Source organism: Notolepis coatsorum, assembly GCF_963971535.1.
Source record: "Notolepis coatsorum genome assembly, chromosome: 4".
NCBI lineage: Eukaryota > Metazoa > Chordata > Actinopteri > Aulopiformes > Paralepididae > Notolepis > Notolepis coatsorum.
In genome coordinates, this window is record NC_140168.1 from 62,735,117 (window position 1) to 62,760,395 (window position 25,279).

The following is a 25,279-nucleotide window of genomic DNA, read 5'->3' on the forward strand; positions in this document are numbered from 1 at the left end:
CTGCGGCATGGTCATGCTGGACCTACAAAAGGCCTTCGACACTGTCAATCACTCCATTCTGATTGACAAGCTAAAAGCAATTGGTTTTGATAGTTTATCAGTGAGCTGGATGCAATCCTACCTGGAGGGGAGAGAACAGATGGTAGAGGTAAACGGTACTCTACCCCCCCCCCCCCCCTCACAGTGAGCTGTGGTGTTCCACAAGGAAGCATACTAGGACCGCTACTGTTCCTAATTTCTGCAAATGACATGTCGTCAGCCTGTGACTGCAACTTGTTCCTGTTTGCGGACGACTCAGCCCTGCTGGTCTCTGACAAGAACAAGTTGCAGGTTGAAAAAACCCTCAGCTCGGAACTAGGCAAAATCTGCATATGGCTCGCTGATAACAAACTATCATTACACATGGGCAAAACAGAGTCCATTCTCTTCGGTTCAAATAACAAACTCAGCAAGACCAACGGCTTCTCAGTTACAGTGGGTGACAATATTGTCACAAGGAAAGACGAAATTACCTACCTGGGTTTCATCCTAGAGGAAAATCTTTCCTGTGACAAAATGGCATCCAATGTAATAAAAAAAGTCAACCAACGAACTAGATTCTTGTACCGGATCTCCTCTCTGGTAAACAAGAATACCCTGAAGACTCTGGCAGGAGCAGTCATTCAAGGGTACTACGACTATGCGTGCACCTCATGGTACCAAAGCACCTCAAAGGCGCTAAAAACAAGATTACAAACATCACAAAACAAACTGGTCAGACTACTACTTGACCTTACCCCCAGAACCCACCTCACCCCTGCCCACTTTGACAACCTAGGATGGCTTAGAGTAGACGACAGAGTACAGCAACTTGCAATGGGCCTGGTCTACAAGATACACTATACGACTAAGGTACCCATGTAGATGTCAAAATACTTCCCAAAGGTCAGTGAATACCACAACCACTACACCAGAGGAAGCTCAACAAATCATGTTAAACCCAGATTCGGCTCAAACAAGGGACTAAACACGTTTCGCAATTATGCCACATCAATGTGGAACGCCCTACCCAAAGCTAAAGGAATGTGAATTCCTATCCACATTCAAAACCGCTCTACGGGAGGCTGCAATTCGAAACTGCCCAAACCCCCCACCACCTCCTAATAGACAGTCTCCTCCCCACCGCATGTATATATTCCCTCCCCGCCGTATGTATATTTCTCTCCCACCCACCCACCCCCTCCAAATGTACAGTCTCCACCCCACCATATGTATATTTCTCTCCCACCCACCCACCCCCTCCTAATGTACAGTCCCCTCCCCATCATATGTATATACTCTGTCAGGATCTAGGGGTAACAGTACTGTATATTTGAATACCGTTTATGTCACAAATGTATCAGTACTAAATACCCTATGTCCCTATGCCATAAATGTCATGTTGTGTATGTCATAAATAATATGTCTATATGAATTGAAAATGGGGGACCCTGGTGTAAACAAGACAAATGGCTTTCTCAGGTCTGCATCCCCTTAACAATTGTGTGTATTGAGCCGTACTGTATTGTACCCATTCTGCAATCTGTTAAATAAAGTTTTCATTAATTTATTCATTCACTGATATATACTCTGTCAGGATCTAGGGGTAACAGTACTGTATATTTGAATACCGTTTATGTCACAAATGTATCAGTACTAAATACCTATATGTCCCTATGCCATAAATGTCATGTATGTTGTGTATGTCATAAATGTCTATATGAATTGAAAATGGGGGACCCTGATGGAAACAAGACAAACGTCTTTCTCAGGTCTGCATCCCCTTAACAATTGTATGTATTGAGCCGTACTGTATTGTACCCATTCTGCAATCTGTTAAATAAAGTTTTCATTCATTCATTCATTCATTCATTCATTCATTCATTCATTCATTCATCATTCATGTATGGAACCATAACAACAGAGCTGATGTTTCCCTACACTCAGAATAGTCGCGGACCAACTTCCTCTCTCTAGTGCAACATGCGCCATTGAAAACAAACGTAGTTCAAACTGCTTGCTGGCGGCGACTATCTCTTTATAAATCGTAGCTAGCAAGACAGAAAACACCTTTCGAAACCTCATCCACAATGGAGACTATTTTAGAGCAACAGCGTCGCTATCACGAAGAGAAAGAAAGACTAATGGACTCCAAAACAAAAGAAATGTTGCATAAGAAAACCACGGTAAGTTAGCAGCGATGCTAATGCTAACATTAGCCCAACAACTAGGCTAGACGTCTGTAAATGAAAATCAACGTTAAATTCAACTAAATGTTTTGTTATTTTACCCACAGCTACGCGAACAGATCAACTCTGACCACCGGACCAGAGCCATGTTGGATGTAAGTAACAAACAGCGAACGTTAGCTAATGATTATACAATAGTTGTTTTGTTGATCCTGATTAATTGAAAATGGGGGACCCTGATGTAAACAAGACGAAAGTCTTTCTCTGGTCTGCATGCCCTTAACAATTGTGTGTATTGAGCTGTACTGTATTGTACCCATTCTGCAATATGTTAATAAAGTTTTCAATCAATCAAAGATGGCTAGTGTCGTCAAGTCGTCTACACACAACTATAACAACGAATGCAGATAAACAAAGTAAAAGCAAGACATTAGATGAAGTGATTTATGCGAAGGTATGGGAATTGTTGCTATATTCGAGTCCCAACTGACTATTTTGTTTGTATTTTTCAGAGATTCATGGAAGTGAGCTTAAGTATAAGGGACACATATGAAGACAAAGATGGGTAAGTCAAACTAAAATGTGAGTTAACTGTTAGTTTTCAGTTCGTTTACGCAAGTGGAGCAGGCGCACACATACTCAGGGTCATGTCAAAGTATTTAATAGCATTCCACCATCAGGATTGTCATCAAACAACAGGTGATTGTCTGGGGTGGCTACGTGGCGTAGTGGGCAAGGCGCTCGCCACGAATGACGGAGACGCTGGGCTTGCCTGTTCGAGCCCAGCGCTCCACATTGCTTTCAGTTTAGCTGGTCGTTCATACTAATACACATTGGCCGTATTAGGGGGTGGGAAACTGATGGGTGGGGATCGGGCGTTGTGGACAGCGACTCCTACAGGTCGGTTGGTGCGCCTGCGCAGTAGAATCAGGAAGTGTCGGGGGCAGCGTGAGCCTCCCACGCGTTACTCCTCGCCACTGAGAGATCGAGCTGCGCAGGTGAAAAGATGCGACTGCTGTTACCTCAAGTACCGGAGGGGACTTGTGCTATGTATGACTTAGTCCACATTGCAGCCGGCTTGTGGGAGGCAAGAAACAGCGTTCGTGACAGGGGAGGGTTGAATTGGATGATACGAAATTGGGATTGGAGAAAATATAGAAAAATGGGAGAAAAAGTGGATAAAAAAAAAAAAAAACAGGTGATTGACGACCATTGGGCCATATTTCATAGCCACATCAAGTCACGAGAATACTATGAATGAGTGAGGAAAGAAATTCAGGAAGAGGTAAAGCAAAGAGCCCAATAACATACTTATCTAATAATTCTACTGGGGGCAGCTTTCTTAGAACCTTTGCCTGAAAAATATTCAGTTATTCTAGTTTATTGGTACAATCCATTTATGATATTTTAAGGTATTATATATTAGGTAACACACAATTTTGAATTTAGGATATTGAAAGATTCCTTGTGACCCAATCGTGTCAATGAAATGGTAAATGATATGCAATATCATAAATAATCTGTTCTCTATTATCATCAATTATATCATGGCTTGGGTGAATACTCTTTTCTAATTGGCCAGCAGGTGTGCATTAAAACCATTTAATACACATAGTTCAGCTCAAGATTAATCACTGTTCTAAATTCATCCGCTACCCAACCTGTAATAGCTGGCTTGCTAGCCACACATGGTCCCGAAATCAATAACTGTTTTTCACATTAAATATGCGTGTTAGCTGTATTCCTGTCAGTCCACTTGTAGGCCTCAAGTAACGCTACATTCATTGTTGTGAGTTGAATAGCAAGGACAGGATGTACACAGAGAAAAACTTGCACAAATATATGTAGCCTAGTCAGTCTGTCTGAAGATTGTTAATACAATAGTATAACACACTACCTCTGGTATAGTGTCTCTGGAGCAAGGTTTACTGACCAGGTAGAATGTGCTACATCTCGATCTCGCTATTCAGCCAAATCTGCTCTGGCATCAGTGCGCTTCTTACACCATGAATCGTTTTGCACTGCTCTTTTTAAAAATCTTATATATATATATATATATATATATATATATATATATATTTTTTTTTTTACTGATACAGCTATTCTGCAATTACATGTATTATTTTTCAAAATTAGAGCTAGCAAAGTAGATTGGTATGTGGTGGAGAGGCAGCAATCTTTTCTGGGATGTGCATAATCCCTTCACTTATCATGGCACACGCCATCCACATCCCAACTATTCCCAAGCAAGTTTAGCTCAAAACTCTGTCTCTGCCATTTTAATTCACTTGCATGTCATGGCCTCACACTCAGCCACAGCCACTAAAATATTAGATAGGCTAAATGTTTATTTTATGAACGGCGATATTTGAAGAGCCTAATAATAGGTACTTTCAGTCATAATTTATGTATTTGTGCTGGTTTTACAAGAAATGTATACTCCTTCATACTCCTTTTACAGAGGCAGTCAGTGGACTTTGTCTGTAGCACTGATGATGTGAGCTAACCCGTCCTCACGATCCAACTCACACCAGTGAATGTCGTCTCCACTGCTCATCATGTGGTTCTTCGCCTCCACGTCGTGCCTTAAAACTGCTTTATCGCACAACTACTCGTTGGTCATCCCTTGCATAATAAAATCATCCTCCCCGCGCATACGTTTCAATGCGTTGGGTAAATGGGAGCAATGTGGTAGAAGTTCTCGTTTAAATATATATATATATTTTTTAATCCTCTTTTTCTCCGCCTGATTTTTTTTAATCCTCTTTTTCTCCGCCTGATTTTCTTTGCTTTTTCCTCCCATCCCAATTTAGTCGTTATGCCAATTCCCCCCTCCCCTACCTGGTCGTTGTGCGCATGTGACCCCTACTGGTCGGTCAAGGGAGCCCTGAGGTCTACCACATGCTTCCTCCGACACATGCAGAGACAGCCAGCGGCTCTCTTTTCACCTGGCAGCATGGACTCTCATTGGTGATGTGTAACGCGTGGGAGGTCACGCTGCCTTCACCACTTCCTGTCTTTTGCTGTGCAGGCGCCCTGACCTGACCTGTAGGAGTCGCTGTCCACAATGCCAGATTACCACCCACGACTTCCCTCCCGCTAACTCAGCCAAACGAGTTAGTATGACGGCTGGCCCAAGCCGGAGGCAATGCTGACACCTGGATTCGAGACCGGAGTCTCTCTCATTGGTGACGAGCGCAATCTGCTGCGCCACCCAGCCGCTGCCTAACTTCTCGGGTTTTCTGAAAGTTTTTATGACGTCCTTGATTTTCTAAATGAATTTTGGATTATTATTCTACAAGCTATTTCTAAGGCAGGCACGTTTTTGGAGTGGTTCGAAAAAATGACTCTACCAAAAACAAAACGAAACAATGATTTTTTTTTTACATCGACTGAATCTTCGAAGCATTCAAATAGTGATTTTTGACATCGATTGAATCTTCGAAGCATTCGCACCAGCCCAACAGGAAGCATTTGCATCAGCCAAACAGGAAGCATTCGCATAAGCCCAACAGAAAACGTATGGTGTTGAACATTAACTGTATTTTTTTTGTCCCCCTTCTCTTCACTAGCATGAGGAAGGACGAACTCAACGCCATCTCGGGACCAAACGAGTTTGCCGAATTCTACAACAGACTGAAACAGATCAAGGAGTTCCACAGGAAACACCCCAATGAGGTAATGACTTCCAGGTTGTGAAATGGGTCGTCCAGGACTTGGGGGCTTGCATAACATGCCTGACGATTGCATACCCAAAGTCATTTGCGATTTATTATACTTTATACTTATAGCACATGCATGAGTCTGGTCTCTTTTGAAAGGAAACATTCTGAACTTTCTTTCACAACAAAGAGGAATCACTCTTGAGTGCTAATGAAATAGCTAGAAGGTAGCTAGAAGGTAGCAAGTATAATTGAAGTTGATGTTGATTAAACGTTTAGCAAGATTTTATTTTGCAAACTACATTTAGTGTCGTCGTTTACTTTTTAGTCAACGACATTGCATGAATAATTTCGTCATGTTAGTGTCCCATGATCTCCATTAACACAATGGGGACGAACAATGGAGATCTCAGTGTTTCGATTCCACCCGTTGTGGACAGAAGCATGGATAAATCCGTGGCAAGTTGTTATTGCTTTTATTCCATATTAATAACCTATTCAAGGTCGCCGAGCGGCACTGCAGATTTACCCTACTCTATGAATTCGAGAAGGTGCAATACCGTCCAGATCCTCTTAGGGGCGCCATCGCGATAATGCAGTGTGCCCTGTGGCTGAACGGATCAGTATTTCTTTTTACTTTCAATGGAGATTTCAGTTAGCAGGATACTAGATGTGCAGCATGTAGCTTGGATTACGTTTTGCATCGCAGATTTCACCATGCAATAAGGGGATTTATCATCAGCCAATGGACATATCGATCTACCAGATGGCGATCGATAACGGGGAAATGCTTGGGGGGGATCCCACCGGACCACGGTAAGATCTTTTTCACGTAAAGTACATCCCGATCGGGCCTTGTTTTGATAGCCATCCAGGCGTTCGGCCTATGAGGCTAATGAGGCTAACACGGTTATTGGTAATCAATCATCAGAAACGACGTCTTCCCCCCCCCCCCCCTTTCATGCATACATGCGTGAGGATCGTGCCGATCATATACAGTTTGACTTTTAACGAGCGTATCTATAACCAAAATGCCATTGGATTTAACGTTATTAGCTATTAGCCCATTATCTCGGCTTCCAGGAAATATACTAGACCAAATCCGGTATAATGCTTATATTCACGGCACTATAAAATGAGAACGTATTGATGACATTTTTTTCTTCTTTAAGCCATTTTGAAGGGACGGTTTATGGTCTCAATTCACAATGAGAATGGACAGATGGCAATACTATAAAGTATAGATTTAGCTCTACAAACAGCCCCACGTCTGTACCGCTGGAGACGGGGTGTCCTCCCAGAGATGTAAGCTCTGGAGGAAGGAAGAATGTTCGGATACTCAGTCTGTTCACTTGAAGAAAGGGGGTTCTCGTACGGAATCCAGTCCTTATAATCCAAATGCTCGGCAGCAAAGCAATAGCTGTAATCCAATTGCTCGATAGCAATGACGATAGCCAGCTAGCTTCGGTCCTCGAAGCTAGCCCGAGGTAAGATCTTCAAGGTGGTTAAATCCAAACGACAGTGGGTATTAACGATGCTCTTCTCCACGGTAGTACGTTCCACAATCACTATAATCCAACCAATACTAGTTCTGCAATCGCCGCAGTAGGTTCCAATATGCACATGTCCAGTAGTTCCACGACTAGGCCCTCCCCGTGTACTGGCACTAATTACTAAGTCCACGCACACTTGCTAAGGTTTCACTAGTTACTAAACGAACGAACTGCTTGGTAATGCTGCACACCGAACAAACTGCTGTAACACGATTCACACTAAATGACGACTCTTTACTTCACATTAAGCTAAGTCGAACTTGACGTTACTGCATTAACTCTGACACTTTTACTATTCACTTCGCACGTTAGGTTCACAACACTCTGTTTAGACGAACTGCTTCACACTACATTAGAATCACACTACTGCTGCTGCGCCTTCCACGATATATATACTTAAGTGGCTTTCTAGTGCCAAGCCTCAGCTCTCGTCTCGAATCAATGCGCCGGCACCAGGCATGTTCCAACATGCCCAGATTCGCCTTTGAACCTGACTTCAGGGGCGCGTTGCCTGGCGCCGAGAACGTCAAGGGCATTATCCAATGAGGAAAGTGAATATTACTAGGATTCAAACGCAGGCTTAAAGGGATATAGCTTATATATATAAATAATATACAAGGTATATAAAACAATAAACGTAGATTCTCAGCTTTAATCTGGCCCTTCACAACACTGTGTATTTTCCAACATCACCCATTTCCCCAGCGATAGAGTTATTGTGGGATCGTGTTATTCACACATATCGTACCACTCGCAGTTTTCATCTTGCAGAAGGGGGGGGGGTATAAATAGCAACAGCTGAATGAGCACAAAGCATGTCAGTTCCTTCCAACCACAGACTTTTTTCTTCTTCCGAAGAATACATTCAGCCTTAGTCGGAGGAAGCGAGCAAAGCATTGAACCGCCCACATAGACGGATTAGACGTGCCAAACATTATTTTTCCTCAGACCAACCTCCTGCAGTTATAGTGGTGCTGTTGAAGGTTGCTGCTGCATCATGCTAGACAGGCTACGTGTCAATGGTTGGAAGAACATGTACAACGGCAGATAAAAAAAGTAGATAATAAAATATGATAGTGACATACCTACTCGAGTCAGTAGATATCTAAAGAGTAATGTACACTGTGAGCCAGTTTGAGTCCCATTACTGTGCAGAGATATACACGTTAAAGTTATACCTTCATGAATCCCCTTCGTCCTCTGCATTTGACCCACCCTAACTACTTCAGGAGCACTGGGCCAGCCACACAGTGTGGCGCCCGGGGACCGACTCCAGTTGTGATGCCAGTAGCTTGGTCAAGGGCAGTGGCTGGAAACCTAGAATGCATGTCTTTTGGGGATACCTCTGTGATACTATACTGTGTACTGTTAACGGATACACTAAATGTGCTTGATTAGCTGCTGTGTTCTTGCCCTCTAAAAGAATGCTCTCTTGCTGTTCTCAGATCTGCGTGCCCATGTCGGTGGAGTTTGACGAGCTAATGAAGGCCAGGGACAACCCCAGCGAGGAGGCTCAGAGTAAGTAGTTAGAATAAGAGTAGTGAAGCAAATTACCATCACAGGGTTCCTACAGTCATGGAAGTGTGTTTTATAGGCCTAGGAAGGTTGTGGAAATTGCCACCATATATGCAGGGTATCTGCGGGGTATTAAAGTAGTGTTAAATAAAATGTGCACAGGTATTAAATAATATCAAATGTTTTTGTATTCAAGTCTTGTTTTTGTGCAGAGCTACCAGGAGCTTGGTGCGTCTGGCGAGAGCTTGTATGGAACAAATTTTAATTGGCACGCAGTGTCGCCATTTTTTTGTGCTAGTATGGTCGTGAAATTGGTCTTAAATTTGTATCTAAGTGCTATTAAAAAGTCTTAAATTTAACTTGTTGAAACCTGCAGATGCCCTGATATGGGATAGGCATGTAAAAGCCATGGAGTGTGATGGAGAGTTTCTTAAAAACAAACATGGCACAAGACAGACGAGAGACATCTGCAGGATGGGGGAGGCGCACTATAAACGTTTCAGGAAAATCTTCACACAGCCATAAAGGATTATATCCTTTTTCAAATTAAACGTTTCAATATCAATTAAAACCTTTTTTGGGCCCTAGTCATCTGCGCTTATACATACTTTCTGGGGATTAAAAGTATACATTTTTAATGCCACGTTTCCACACCAAGGATATTCCCACTACAGTAGATTTTAGACTATTTATTAGGGATGGGCATTGATTTTCGAATATTCTAATAGTCGTTAATTTATTATTTTTTTTAAATCAAAACAACTTTGTCAAAAGAAAAATACATTTCCCCTTGTTTTTACCGGCAACTACACTGTGTAGTAATATTGAGAGGTGACCATATTAACTGTTACACTGCTGAACGGCATGCTCGGTACCGCTTGCTAGCTAGCCATGTAGCATAACAATCTTTTAACACTTTGATCGCCATGGGTTAAATTCATAATTTACCATCCCTAGCCAGCTCTATTTGTCTATGGAGAAGTTCCCCTTCTTTGCAGGGCTATAACTTTTTAAATTCTATTGCTAAATTGCCATTATTATGGCCCATTCAATGTCCTATATCCATTGTTCAGGGTGTAGCAACGATATACTTTTTCATTCACATATTCATACTAAAATATGGTCTAAAGTATAAGTATGTTTTTATCGTTTTCTGCAGCTTTCTCCAGAACTTGATTTATAGCTCCAAATGCATTATATTGATGATGAAATAGTTTGATAGCAATCGGCGCGAGATAAAAAATGTCAACTGGACGTGGTTCTAGAAGTTACTACGTATCATCTGATATTGACCGGATGGGCGAGGGGGCGTTTATAATTCCGTGGGCAACGTTATACCATTCGTCTAGTGTGGGTCATATGGTCATCAGAGCAGTTTATATGGAATACGTTAGAAAATAACGCTGGATCTTACCGTATGTTCCTCGCGCCGTTGGACGATCAGCGTGGAGTAGACAGTTTTAGATTATGGGATGTTGATCCCGATGAACCATTTCCAGGTTGTATAATACTATATACGTCCAAATAACGTTGTTTATTGAGTTAGGGCGAGCGATTGATCATCCAGTGTGTTGAGATGGAGTCCGGCTACCGATCGCGAGTGCCCGGACGACATATGGATGAGCACTTCCTGTTTGGCGCGCCCCTCCCTCTTGGCCGATCTGCCGATCGGCCACCAGATGGCGCTCTTGAACCGTTAGACAGTTGAGTGGAGCTCACCAGTACATCTCATGTCTCCGGAGGAGAAATATGATTTCGATCACAGATTTTTGAATTATTGATATCAAAGACGAGTTACGGCGTCTTCGGCAGAATGAGCATGGCTAGGAATGACGTCTAAACACGTCATCGGCGATTAAAGTGTTAACAGCTGTGAGACCAGACAAGAAAGATGAAGAAAGAGACCAAACGTTTTGTACATTTCCCAGGTTGTTTCACTAAGTTCATTTCAAGCATCAGTTATGTAACTTTCAGAATGAATGCTTTTGTTCCCGGAAATACGCTAGCTTTGTCCTACTAGCATTAGCTGTTAGCAATGACAGCAGCCAGCTAGCTCGCGTGTTGGATTATCTCACTTTCGTTATTAAGTATAAACAAAACCATAATGTTAACATGGAAGCTCAGATATTTAAACTTTCGGAATTAATGCTTTTGTTGCTGGAAATGACGTTAGCCTGCTGTGACTCGCAAATATCTAGCCGTTAGCAATGACAGCAGCCAGCTAGCTTGCTTGTTTGATTATGTCACGTTCACTATTAACACTTTAATCGCCAAAAACGCTGGGCAGCGTCTTTCCCCGCCATGCTCATTCTGCCAAAGATGCTGGGCAGCGTCTTTGATATCAATATTTCAAAAATCTGTGATCGAAATCATATTTCTCCCCCGGAGACATGATATGTACTGTTGAGCCCCTCTCAACTCTCCCAACGGTTCAAGAGCGCCATCTGGTGGCCGATCGGCGGATCGCCCAAACAGGAAGTGATGCGGATGAAGTGGTGCTCACCCATATTTCGTCCGGGCACTCGCTATCGTTAGCGGGACTCCATCTTGACACACTGGACATCGATCGGTTGCAAATAACTCGATAAACAACATGATTTGGACGTATATACTATTATACAACCTGGAAATGGATCGGATATTTCTACATCCCATAATAGGAATATTTCAGTTCCACGCTCATCGTCCAACGGCGCGAGGAAGATACGGTAAGATCCAGCGTTATTTTTCAACGTGTTCGATACTAACTGCTCTAATGATCATATCACCCACACTAGATGAATGATATAACGTTGGCCACGGAATTATAAACGACCCCCCGCCCATCCGGTCAACATCAGATCATACTTAGTAACTCCTAGAAGCACGTCCAGTTGAAATTTCTTATCTTGCACAGATTCCTATCAAACTGTATTTCATCATCAATATAATGCATTTGGGGCTATAAATCAAGTTCTGGAGAAAGCTGCAGAAAACGATAAAAACATACTTATACTTAAGACCGTATTTTAGTATGAATATGTGAATGAAAAAGTATAACGTTGCTACACCCTGAACAATAGATATAGGACGTTGAATGGGCCATAGTAATGTCAATTTAGCAATACAATTTAAAAAGTTATAGCCCTGCAAAGAAGAGGAACTTCTCCATGTTAAATAGGGCTGGCGAGGGATGGTAAATTATGAATTTAACCCTGGCGATCAAAGTGTTAAGTAAAAATTTAATCATAATGTTAATGTGGGAGGGGGGGGGGATTTTCAATTAGGATTCAAATAGTTCCCAGTGACTATCTAATAGTAATTTTGTGACTGATTGAATACTATTTATTCACATACACCATTTTTCTAAGATGGACAATGGCACAAACAGGAAGACATTACAAATTTGTAGCTGATGTAAATGTTGTCCACCATCATGGAATCTTCCCTTGGCTGCAGGAACCCTGACTCCATCATGTTGGTCCCCCCTTCATTGGATATTAATGAACACCACCTCTGTGTTTTTTCCTCAGACCTGGTGGAGTTCACGGACGAGGAGGGCTACGGGCGCTACCTGGATCTCCACGATTGTTACCTGAAGTTCATCAACCTGAAGGGGTCAGAGGTGAGGTGTAGTCGTCTCTGCCGGTGCCTTTGGCCTTATTTTCCACCACTTTGTTGAATGGCCCTAATCTCTGCTCTCATCTCTCTGACAGAAAATCGAGTACATCACCTACCTGTCTTCGTTCGACCAGCTGTTTGATATCTCTAAGGACAGGAAGAACGCAGAATACAGGAAGTAAGTGAAACTACTGGTCACTAGGGATGCAACGCTATGAAATCTGTGTCTTCCTAAATACCAGGGTCATCAAAGACCCTATTCTCTGTCCTCGCTCCACAATGGTGGAACGAACTTCCCACCACAGTTAGGGCAGCCGAAACACGACCAATCTTCGCCGTCGACTAAAAACACACTTCTTCAATCAATATCTGAAATGAAAGAAGAAGACAAAAAATACTAACCTTCTTACTGTCTTCTATCATGCAATCTTCCACTAATTAATCTTTGTCTATATTACCATCTACTATACTAACGGAGACATATTATGTCTCTACTACTATGCACTCAACACTGCAGCACCCAAGTTTTAACACTGTTTGATGAACATTGTTACTCAGCTGAAAGAGTTGTAGGCCTACCCTTCCTGCTTGTCGTACAGACCTTGTAAGCCGCTTTGGATAAAAGCATCAGCTAAATGACTAAATGTATACTGTATTTCATGGTATACTTTCCCCCCCCTTTCAATTAAACGTACTATGGCCCATTGAAAAAAAGTATTTTGCGTTAATGTGGGGAAAGGTCTTCAGTCTACTTGAATGAATGTTTCTTTTTATTGACTGCTGCATGAGTAGTGTGAATAGAGTTTATTTTGCATTAAAGACAGAAAACAGAAAATACACACAACAATCTTGTAATCTAGTGCAGTTTAATAATGTATATTAGGGCTGACCCCGATTAGTCGACTAGCATAGAAGTGTGGCTAACGCTAATGGCGCACATACCAGAGAGACTAACTGCCTAAGAAACGGGCACAGAGGCACTGAAAGAGGATTTCACCCATCTAATGAACACACTAGACTATCGTAATTTTCGCACTATAAGCCGCACCTGAGCAGCTAAATTGAATGATGTGTACATATATAAGCCGCACTGGACTATAAGCTGCAGGTGTTTTAATGTTTAATTACCATATGTAAGGGTTCGTGCACAGAGGGGATTGTCGGGAAAGAAAGATGGCTGTTTGAGGAAGCTCCCATTTATTAACATTTTTGTTTAAACAGGAACGATAGCCAGTTAGCCAGCGCCGGGTACAGTAGGTAGTGGTACCAACATTAGCTCTCATAACGATAGCCAGTTAGCCAGCGCCAGGTACATATAGGTACCAATGTTAGCTCTCATAATGATAGCCAGTTAGCCAGCGCCAGGTACATATAGGTACCAACGTTAGCTCTCATAACGATAGCCAGTTAGCCAGCGCCAGGTACATATAGGTACCAACGTTAGCTCTCATAACGATAGCCAGTTAACCAGCGCCGGGTACATATAGGTACCAACGTTAGCTCTCATAACGATAGCCAGTTAGCCAGCGCCAGGTACATATAGGTACCAACGTTAGCTCTCATAACGATAGCCAGTTAGCCAGCGCCGGGTACATATAGGTACCAACGTTAGCTCTCATAACGATAGCCAGTGCCAGGTACATATAGGTACCAACGTTAGCTCTCATAACGATAGCCAGTTAGCCAGCGCCAGGTACATATAGGTACCAACGTTAGCTCTCATAACGATAGCCAGTTAGCCAGCGCCAGGTACATATAGGTACCAACTTTAGCTCTCATAACGATAGCCAGTTAGCCAGTGCTAGCCAGCACCTGCGAAATCCAATGCCAAACTGATATCAGGAGCTAGATAACATTAGACAACGCCTCATGTATTAATAAACTAAAGTGAATACCGTAAATCCTCAAATATAAGACAGGTCTTCTATTTACCTCAGCTGCAAAGAGCACCAGGCCTTTTTTAGAGAGAGGCTTATATAAGAGGCAGGCCTTCATTTCTAAAAATGACACTCATGGACATAATCCCTTCATTTTCAGACTTTTATTGCATTATTATTATTATTATTATTATTATTATTATTATTATTATTATTATTATTATTTTTTAATACGTACATTGTCTGTCTACATTTATTTAGACTAGCATTGGTATTTAAATATTGAGTGCAGTTGAGTAATTGTGGGATTAACGTAATTCACACACTGAAGTTGGAACTGTCTGCTAGGTTGTGGGGTCCGGGGACTGTTTAGCGTGTGGTACCTTCTCGACTTCCTCAGTTGAATCGAGTTGTTTACATGCAGTAGCTTTAGCTACTAACGTTATCATAGCATCATGGTCTCTAAGTGTTGTCACGATACTGGAATTTCGACTTCGATACGATACCTTGAAAAGTATCGATACTTTCAATACCAAAAAAAAAATAATTATACTTATTTTTTTTATTATAATTTTCTTTTCTTTTTTTACAAATTTTGCTTTTGTTGCTGGTTGATTCTCCTCAGCTTCTCTCTGGTACTATACGAGAAGATAAATACACTTTTAAAACCCTTTGTTTATCTTTAGATCAGAGAGAGAGAGAGAAAGAGAGAGTGGCTGCTGGAGATTTTAGGTCTACTGAGCGCACCTTTCTAGTTATGACGAGAGAGAGAGAGAGAGATCTCCGGAGCTATGCTCGGAGCATTTATTAACGTTACATTTTCAACAACATTGCTGCTAATTGGACACTTCATGGAGGCGGGGTAACGTTGTGTCGAGTTCATGTGTGTACTGGTGTAGGATGGGCTCCGGCTCCGCTAGACCTAACGTTGGAAACGGGGTAGTTGTGTCGAGTTCATGCGTGTACTAGTGTAGTGGGCTCGGCTTGACGTTACTCCGTTTCCATGAAGTAATAGGTGGCCAGCTAGCTAGCATTAAGCTAACGGAGGAACGACAGCTAACGTTAGCTAATAATAGCGTTGTTTACAAACTGAAGACAGGGCTGCGCTGCCCGGCTGTGAGGGGGAGGAGGCTGCAGCAGCTTGTGTCTGTTGCTCTGAGCGAGGAGGAGGAGGAGGCGGAAGGGCAAGGCTCTGGCAGCGCGTCTGTCTGTCAACAACTTGCGGGAGCAAGCCAGCTGGTACCGATACTGCAGAAAGTATCGGTACTTCGGGAAATGAGTATTGAAGCCGTTTTAAATATTCAGTATCGATATGTATCGATACTTCGATATTTTTGACAACACTAGTCTCTAATGTGTCAACTGGACAACGCCAGCCTCGTCTGCCAATGCCATATAGATAGCGAACGTTAACGTTTGCAAACGAAGTCAACGTCATCCAGCTGACACCACAGATCTAGATATTATGACAACGTTGGCTAGCGCTAAAGCGAACCAGAGGGAAACGTTAATGTACGGTAGTCAGTGTAGCGGGAGGCAGCACTTGATTTCCATTGGCAAGAGTTTATCTCATTCTATATCACTGCACGAAAAATAAAATAAAAATACTTTAGAGACCGGCCTGTGTTTGTCTAAGTGCATCAACACCCCCCCCCCCCCATTATAAGAGGCCCCTCCTTTATCGGAGGTCCCTCCTCTATTTGAGGATTTACGGTAGTTCGTTGACTGGGTCATTTTGTTTAATGCTTCAGTTATGTTGAAAGAGGAGCTCTGAGCTGCTCATGCACTCTTGCCGTAATGGTTTGTTGACGTGGTTATGTGAGGCGGAGGAGGAGGGGCAAGGCGTGCACTGCTGCAGCAGATTTAGGAGTCTGATCTGACGGTCACAGAGCTGAGGGAGTGCGCCCAGTTAGCTGTAAAAATCCATAGATTAGCCGCACCGTTATATAAGCCGCAGGGTCGAAAAATGGGGGGAAAAGCCGCGGCTTATAGTCTGAAAATTACGGTAGACAAATATCAAGATGTATCCATCAGTGGACCAATTGAGGACAATTGAGGACAAGAAGCCTTCAGTCGACTCCTTCAAACATTAAGCACCCCCACAGCCCAAATGGAATAATTTTTTTTAACTCAATCTGCGCCATCCACATATATATATATATATATACGAGTTTCCTCGACAGCCAATCACGTATATATATCGATTTTAATATTCTATTCAGTGTCACGGACCTCTGTTGCCTTTAACCCTTTCACTGCCACACTTTCACTGCGACAATACACAGAAGGTTAACCCTTTACTATAAAGTGTTAACCTTCTGTAGTGTGGCAGTGAAAGGGTTAAAAGGCATACTGGGACCCGAGGGTGCAGTGTACCGGCCAGATCCTGCTAGGTGGCAGTATCGAGAGTGCACTAAACCGTGTGTTACATCTAAACCCCTCCGGGCGGAGAATATTGGTCCAGGCAAGCCTAGCGGTTCACCTGATCACATTGAAACGTGTCCAGGACACTCGATGCATGTGTTGTGCCGGATTATGTCGGGGACCAGATGGACATCAATACTGGAAATCGCGATCAGACAATTGGAATATTCTTTTGGAATAACCCAGATCAAAGGTAAGGACTATCTGACGTCAATTCCACCTTGATCCTACAATGATTTCATATCGATCCAACTGATCAGCGTGTGTGGTGTTCAAAACGAATGCCGTTAGTGGCGATCAAAGCATCAAAAAATGACACTGACACATTGACTGTCGGTAACGGCATTCGTATTGAACACAAAAAATGTTGATCAGCTTGATCCGTATAAAAGCATTGCACGATCAAGCCAGAATTGACGTCAGATAGTCCTTACCTGTGATCGGGAGTATTCCAAAAATACGATTCCAATTGTTTGATCGCCATCTGGTCCATCCGATGTCCATTTGGTCCACTACATAATCCACCACAACATATGGATCGGGAGCATTTGACGTGCTTCAATGCAACCAGGAGAACCGCTCGACTGGCCTGACCCAGAAAACTGCGCCCGGAGACATTTGACCGTTGCACAGGCCAAGATATAAGGTTTCAAAGGGTGCTCGATACCGCTGTCTAGCTGGATGCGGCCGGTATTGCACTTTGGCGATCTCAGACTCATTCCCTATGGTAACACCAAGGTCCCTGGATGAATAATGAATAAAAATATTGAATAAAAGGATAAACGACCAAAACCCAAGATATCTCTGGTCTGGCAGCCAACGCGAGTTAATCCGACTTATCTCGAGGTTTGGCAATTAAAGAGTTAAACTGAAATGACCATCATACTACCTAGGGTTTGGTGATTAACTTCGTAAGCCCGATCAGTACAATATTTATTTTACGTCACAAATAGATCAATACAGTTAGTATTAAGTGATGTTGCGTTTCTTTTTCAAATGTAGCCAAGAGTAAAGACCCTAACCCTATCAAAACAGCAGTCAAAGTGTATATTTTCAGCACTACGTTTGTTTACCAATGATTTTAAGTGTTGTCGAAATATGAGCTTATAAAATGTCAGCGCATTGCACCAGAAACCGGATGATTTAGATGCGAGGACATGAGGCCGTCATGAAATCGTTGTAGTCCTAAGAAAGAGGAGACCCAGAGCTTTCGATGGACCTCAAAATGTCATAAAACTACACTACCCAGCTCACACCAGCCGCAGTCAAAGCTAAATATTGCAGTAAAAGTCGTGATTTATAAACCTCAGCGTTATTGCCATAAAATACAACGTATATTCAGGGCTGTACAGTGCGATGATATCGTCGCGAATTGCCCCTTTAATTGGCCGTTGCGATTGGTTAATATTATCTGGGGGCGGGCTTGGTAAATATTATCTGGGGGCGGTCTTGCGAGTAGTGCTTTCAAGCCTTGGATTCGCATTTCACTCCTAAATTATCCAAGGCGTGTGATGACGCGATGACGTCACTCACGCGAGCTGAGCAGTGAGCACTCAGCAGGTATGATCAGCGAGCTGCGGCGTCTGCTCCTCCTCAGCGCTCTCGCACCCGTGGCTGTTGTAAACACTGGGACCTCGGTGAGCCTGCCAGCCGGCTAGCTACTGATAGCTATCAACAAATGCTCCAGTAAGTCTAGTAGTGCATGATAGCTTGCGTTAGCTTACTGTTCAAAACGAAACGTCCCATTAAACTAAATCGTTCAGATAGCTCCGTCCTGATATCAATGTCTTATAACACTGAGTCGATGCGTATTCGAGCTGAGGGCACGCTGAATATAGTCAATAGGGACCAGCTGCAGCGCCGGAGAATCCTGGCCGTAGCTGGAGGCTACAGTATAGGGCCCAGCTGCAGCTCCGGAGAATCCTGGCCGTAGCTGGAGGCTACTCAGTACACACAGACAGTGGAGCTGGTTGCATATAGCGAGCATTTAGACTTGTTGCGTGGTGGCGATGTCTCGCAGATAATACAACTACAAGTATGATTATATAATATATATATTTTATTAAAAAAAAATTATATAAAATATATAAATAAAAAACAATTGATATAAATAATGGTAAAATTGTTATTAAAAAATTTGCCCCTAAAAAATATTTTTTGCCCCTAAATTTCTCATTTAGGGGCAAGTGTGCCCCTAGTGAAAAAGCTTAGCGTACAGCCCTGATATTGTTTCTTTACCTTTCTGTGAACGTCTAGAGAGAAATAACTCATTGCAATCCGGTAAAAAATGGTGGAGCTATGGACATTATACAAAAGTAACTGTACTTGCAGTAGATTTCAATAATGTCTTTGCTGCCCTGTAACGGGCGCCTGGTGGTACTAAATCCAGATTTAACTCTGCCATTGGAAAGAGGAGATATGGGGGCGATCCATAGATGTATGACATGGCCATCATTTCGGTAATTTATAGGCCTGATATTCTATATTCTATATTCATATTTCAAATTGCATGTGTCCGGATGGCAAAATTCAGTACTGTATCTACAAAAAAACCTGTAAATCATCTGACCTTTATTAATTTGCTTAGATTTTTTGTACACTTGATCTCAAGAAGGTGCTGAATGAGCTCAGTGGTCAATTTTAGTCAATGGTCAATGTTAGCATGGTGTTATTCACCGTCAAAGATGAAAGTATAGAATAATTTATATTCTCTTACTCAAGCATAGTAACAACAGACACAATATTTCTGACACTGGGAATACATTCCCTGAGGTCCATAGATACCAAGAACATGCAAATGGCCCTTGTAGAAGTGGAGCAATCTTCCATTTACTTAGTTATGTACTTTTAGTAATTATCTGAAAATATGGCTAGAGCTTAACACATTTGCCGCCATGCATTGTACCCATCTTTGGGCCCAGTCTGCCAGCGCTGTAAGCCTATAGAGATGTTTACCTTCTTTGCAGGGCTATAACTTTTTAAATATTATATTTATAGCTATATCGACATTACTATGGCCCATTCAACATCGGGTATCTATCGTTCCGGATGTGGGATGTTTTTAAGGTTTTCTGCAGTAATTCCTAAAACGCGAGTTATAGGCCCGACGCATATGATAGATTATCGATTGGCGTTTCTTTCCTATACACCATAGGTGTCAAACTCATGGCCCGCGGGCCAAATGCGGCCCGCCACGTCATTTGATGTGGCCCCCAAGAGCTCTGGTTAAAAAAAAAAAAAAAAAAAAAAAAATTATCTTGGGTTAAAAAAATAGCGGCGTTAAAATAATTGTGGGTTAATGCGTTAATAAAGCTTTGACAGCCTTAGTTATTACACATTCTTACACACACATACATGTGTGTTGAACATCTGAGGTATTGATGAAGTAACAAAGGAAAAAAGCCAAAAGCACTTACTCCTCAGACATTCTTTGACAATTTTACAGCCCAAAATACAAAAAAGATCCAGGCGGAATAGGTAACAAAGGGTTGAAGAAATATTGTCTGAACTGTCAGATGCAAGCTGGCTGTGTGACATAACCGAGCATCTCGCTCAATGGACCTGTCTCAAAACCCTGCCCTCTTTTCTTGATCCTCCAATCACAGCTGTCGCTTACCTCTGACTTCCTCGTACAAACAAAGTTTGTACGAGGAAGTCAGAGGTAAGCGACAGCTGTGATTGGAGGATCAAGAAAAGGGGCAGGGTAAGAAGCTGTAGGGACGCAAACAAGTCCCACCCAAAACTTGACCAATAGTTGTGAACTGAGACGACCCTTATTTTGTTATTTTTGAGTACAGTTACAGTTGTGTGTTCATGCAGACACATAATAGCAATTTCATTACGAATTGAAAATGGGGGACCCTGATGTAAACAAGTCGAAAGTCCTTCTCTGGTCTGCATTCCCTTAACAATTGTGTGTATTGAGCTGTACTGTACTGTACCCATTCTGCAATCTGTTAATTAAAGTTAATTAAACTATCTTCCATTAGTGGCCTCTGCAAGGTTGTGTGCAGCCATTTGTTTTTGTAACATCTGCTACATCTGTCCCACGTGTTCTTTGCAGCTCAGTTGTTAGTTCTGCCCCTCTTGACTGTGACAAAAAGGTTTTGAACAAACTTAATGTCATAGCTTGTATTTGATGATATTCTTCTTTGTTATTTACTTGAATGGTTTGATAATTGATTGATGGAGTAATATGGGGTTCTGATAAACTAAAATTATTTGTTAAAATAACATAAGCTAACATAAATTTCTACATCTATGCAAATGCATATGCAATATGTATAACTTTAATAAGTAATAAATACAGAAACAACATGTTTAACAATATGTAAATGAGTAGCTACATTTATTTTACATTACATTAACATTAATACGGTCTTTGGCCCTTTGAGGGCAACCATAATGCTGATGTGGCCCTCTGTGAAAATGAGTTTGACACCCCTGCTATACACGCTATATAAAAAAATTCAAATGTATATGATCGGTATACATTATGCTTCATCATGCGTGAAGGAAAGGGGGGGGGATCGTTTATAATTCCTTGATCGTCAGTAACAGCTTTATTTAGTATGGGTTGATACGTTGATCAGACTGATTGCAAACAAAGAAATGGACAATCAAGATGAAAATAACGTTAGATTACTCTTACCGTGAGATAGGGCTGGGCGATATGACCAAAAACGTTATCGCGATAAAATTATAAAATTATTTTCATATAATTCGATATCGATAATTATCGTCGATATAATGTCTGTCAAGTTTAATTAACTTCTTATGCTGCTGCGAATGTCTCAAGTCGAGTTGATGTCGTCATCAGTCCGCGCACGTTAACAGTAGCCGACAAGCGGAGCATCTCATGACAATAAATATGACACTAAAACTCTTCCGCCACAATATATTGAAACGACGTCCAATGTATACCCCACCCACACTACTTAAACGTGGCCTCAGAATTCAAAACACACACATACTCGGCACGTAAATATATAAAACAACGCCGTGCAAGCTAATTAGCCTAGCTAGCCTGTTGTTTATAAGTGGTGTATTCCATGACAATGTGCTAAATATTACACTAAAATACTCTTCCGCCACAATATATTGAAACGACGTCCACTGTATACCCCACACTACTTAAACGTGGCCTCAGAATTCAAAACACACACATACTCGGCACGTAAAATATATAAAACAACGCCGTGCAAGCTAATTAGCCTAGCAAGCCTTGTTGTTGAGTGAGTCCTAGTACCTCTGGGTCTCCTTCCGGATCTCGTTCGCTCTCGGCCATCTCCTTCACTGATTGGTTGTTAGCTGTTGTGCGTATGCACGTCACGTCATCACGTAACGTTGGTTGTTGTTAGTGGGTGTGCTGAGCCGAGGCTGAACGGAGCCAAGCTTGGAAATCGATATATCGAAACTTTGCGACCACGTTTCATGTTTATTTCGAGGAAATAATTTATCGCGATAGTTATCGTTATCGTTTTATCGCCCAGCCCTACCGTGAGACTGGAGGAAAAATATTCCAATTATTTGACGTCGGTCGATCTGCTAGATCCATTTCCCGTTTGTATGACGCAATAAACGCCGAAATCATATTGATTATTGCGTTTAGAAAGCGATCCCAATGCACTCTAGTGTGTATCTAGACCCACGTTACAATATATCTCTGGCGGAGGAATTTCCCCGATGCACCGAGCGCCACTTCCGGTTTGGCGTGGAGTGTAACTCGCCCGACATCGACCAGGGGGCGGTATTGAGGCGTTGCAATATCAGACCAGGGTCCAACTGCGCCCCGGAGGGAGGCTGGATGAATTATGAATGCCATGGCGAAAAAATGAAATATTGATCCCAAAACGAGTTCCCTCGTTGTTGGCGCACAACGATTGGCGGGCAATAACGAGTATACTTAAGAGGTTAATCAAATTCTATTTTCAATTACGATTTTGGCTTCTAGCTATTATGGAAAGAAGATAATCGAGAGGAAACTTGTGGAAATCAGCTGTTAAAAGAACAGGTATTTCTTTTCAATAAATAATCGTGATCTCAATATTGACAAATAATTGTGATTATGATTTTTGCCATAATCTTACCATGCTACATTTTCACAAGGGTAAATGCGCTCACCGCACCACGGGCACATTTCATGGCTGTGGTGTACGTTCTGCCCACATTAACTGGTATTATGTGCCGGTTTGTCACAAAGTCTGCCTTTTCCCGTCACATACATACCAATAGCAATGTCGCTTTCGTTGACAAAGCCGTGATCCGGTGCCTCTTTCGTGGCAGATACTTGGAGATGCTGATGGAGTACCTGCAGGACTACACGGACAGAGTCAAACCTCTGCTGGACCAGAACGAGCTCTACGGCAAGGTCCTGGTGGAGTTTGAGAAGAAGTGGGAGAACGGGACCTTTCCAGGCTGGCCGGTGAGTCCTCAGCAATGACCAGACCGTAGTCTGTTGGATGTGGATAGTGGGGGGGGGGGGGGGGGGGGGTTGATAATTATAGTTATTTATGAAGCAATTTTCTAAAGAACATTGTTTACAAGATGCTTCACACACACAACCAAATCAGAAGGCCCTCCTTTCCAGAGAATGTAAGTAAACTTTATTTTTATAGCGCCCTTCTCAGCACGAGTGCACAGAGTGCTTCACAACATTTTAAAACATCAGTAAAAATACAAGAAATAAAACATGTGAAGAGAAGAAAAAAACATTAAAATGAATAGACAAACTAAAAACAAAAAAGACATAAACAGAAAGAAACGGCTATGGGTGTTTAAAATGCCTGCCTGTAGAAGTAAGTTTTTAGCTGCCTTTTTAAAAATTCGCTCTGAGGGAGCGTTTTCAGGTTTAAGGGGAGGGCGTTCCAGAGCCTTGGGGCAGTCACTGCAAAAGCTCGGTCCCCTTTTGTTTTGGGTTTGGTCCTGGGCACCACCAGGAGCTCCTGATGGGATGACCACAGTGACCGGCTGGAGGAAAGTGGATGGATGAGCTCATTAACACATTCCCTGCCACGGTTATATCCATCAATGTAGGCTCACTGCCACCACTCTAAGCTTATGGAGATGTTCACCTTCTTTGCAGGGCTATAACTTTTTTAATTGTATTGCTAAATTGACATTACTATGGCCCATTCAACATCGATTATCTATTGTGCAGGATGTAGGAACGTTATACCTTTTCATTCATAGATTCTTCCAAAAATACCTTCTAGAATATAAGTATGTTTTATCGTTTTCTGCAGTAATTCATAGAACGTGAGTTATAGGCATAAACGCATATATAGATTATCAACTGCCGTTTATTCCCGATACACGCTATATTAAAAAATTCAACTGTATATGATCCTATATGTTATGATTCATCATGCGCGGATGAAGGGGGGCTCTGTAGGCGAACACCAGGACCTTGAAATTTATCCTGGAGTTTACCGGGAGCCAGTGCAGAGAAGCAAGGATGGGGGAGATGTGGCATGATTTTCTTGGACATAGTGATGAGTAGCCGTTTTAAGTACCTCGGAGTCCACATATCCGAGGACTTGACATGGACCACACACATCAGTGTAGTGAAGAAGGCAACGCCTCTACTTCCTTAGGCGCCTAAGGAAGTTCAAAGTGAGTCAGAAGCTACTCAAGAACTTCTACTTGTGCACAATAGAGGGCATCCTGAGTCCTGATTGGTAACATCGCCTCCTGGTTTGGGAATAGCATCGCACAAGACCGCAGCAGAGAGAGTGGCGCGTTCAGCCGAACGCACAATTGGAGGTGGGCTTCCCACTCTCCAGGACATTTATAACAAGCGTTGCAGGGCCAAGGCTAAGAGAATAATCAAAGACTCTAGTCACCCAAACAACTGCCTCTTTGAACTGCTGCGGTCAGGCAAGCGCTACCGGAGTCTTATGGCCAGTACAGAGAGACTCAGAAGGAGCTTCTATCCCCAGGCCATCAGGATGCTCACAACCCATCATCTACACTCACTGCACAGTGCACACACACACATCCACATGTACACACTCACTTTAAACAAACACTCACCTTACCACTCACTTTACTCACTTTAGACACTTTAACACACTTTATATTGATCTATTATTAAAGAGATTTGCACTACATTCATACCTAAGTTCCTTCCACCCTACCCTAAGTTTTGTACCTCATCTCATTTCTGCATTGTACCTCACTGTTACTCAGTTTACTCTGTATTGTATATTGTATATATGTATATTGACTGAACATTCCCTTAATTACTTTTTACTTGCGTCTTAATTACTTTTAAAATTGTTTTACTGTATATAGCACACTCTCAGGGGCTCATACAGAAACAAGCATTTCATCATAAAGTATTCTGTATTTTGTTGTGACAAATAATAAACAAACTTGAACTTGAACTAGCCTGGCAGCAGCGTTTTGGACCAACTGAAGTTGATCAATGTGTTTTTTAT

General features: G+C 42.2%; 1 protein-coding gene across 1 annotated transcript in view; it reads left to right on the forward strand.

The window, feature by feature from the left end:
* Positions 1 to 2,009: 2,009 nt before the first annotated feature.
* sf3a3 (splicing factor 3a, subunit 3) overlaps positions 2,010 to 25,279 on the forward strand; it is a 41,785-nt gene continuing 18,515 nt past the window's right edge. The window contains exons 1-8 of the mRNA XM_084312792.1: positions 2,010 to 2,204; positions 2,315 to 2,362; positions 2,720 to 2,772; positions 5,780 to 5,885; positions 8,868 to 8,940; positions 12,450 to 12,541; positions 12,633 to 12,715; positions 23,124 to 23,262. Coding sequence (XP_084168918.1) covers positions 2,109 to 2,204; positions 2,315 to 2,362; positions 2,720 to 2,772; positions 5,780 to 5,885; positions 8,868 to 8,940; positions 12,450 to 12,541; positions 12,633 to 12,715; positions 23,124 to 23,262 — 690 coding nt within the window. The 5' untranslated portion in view covers positions 2,010 to 2,108. The remainder of the gene's footprint in view (positions 2,205 to 2,314; positions 2,363 to 2,719; positions 2,773 to 5,779; positions 5,886 to 8,867; positions 8,941 to 12,449; positions 12,542 to 12,632; positions 12,716 to 23,123; positions 23,263 to 25,279) is intronic.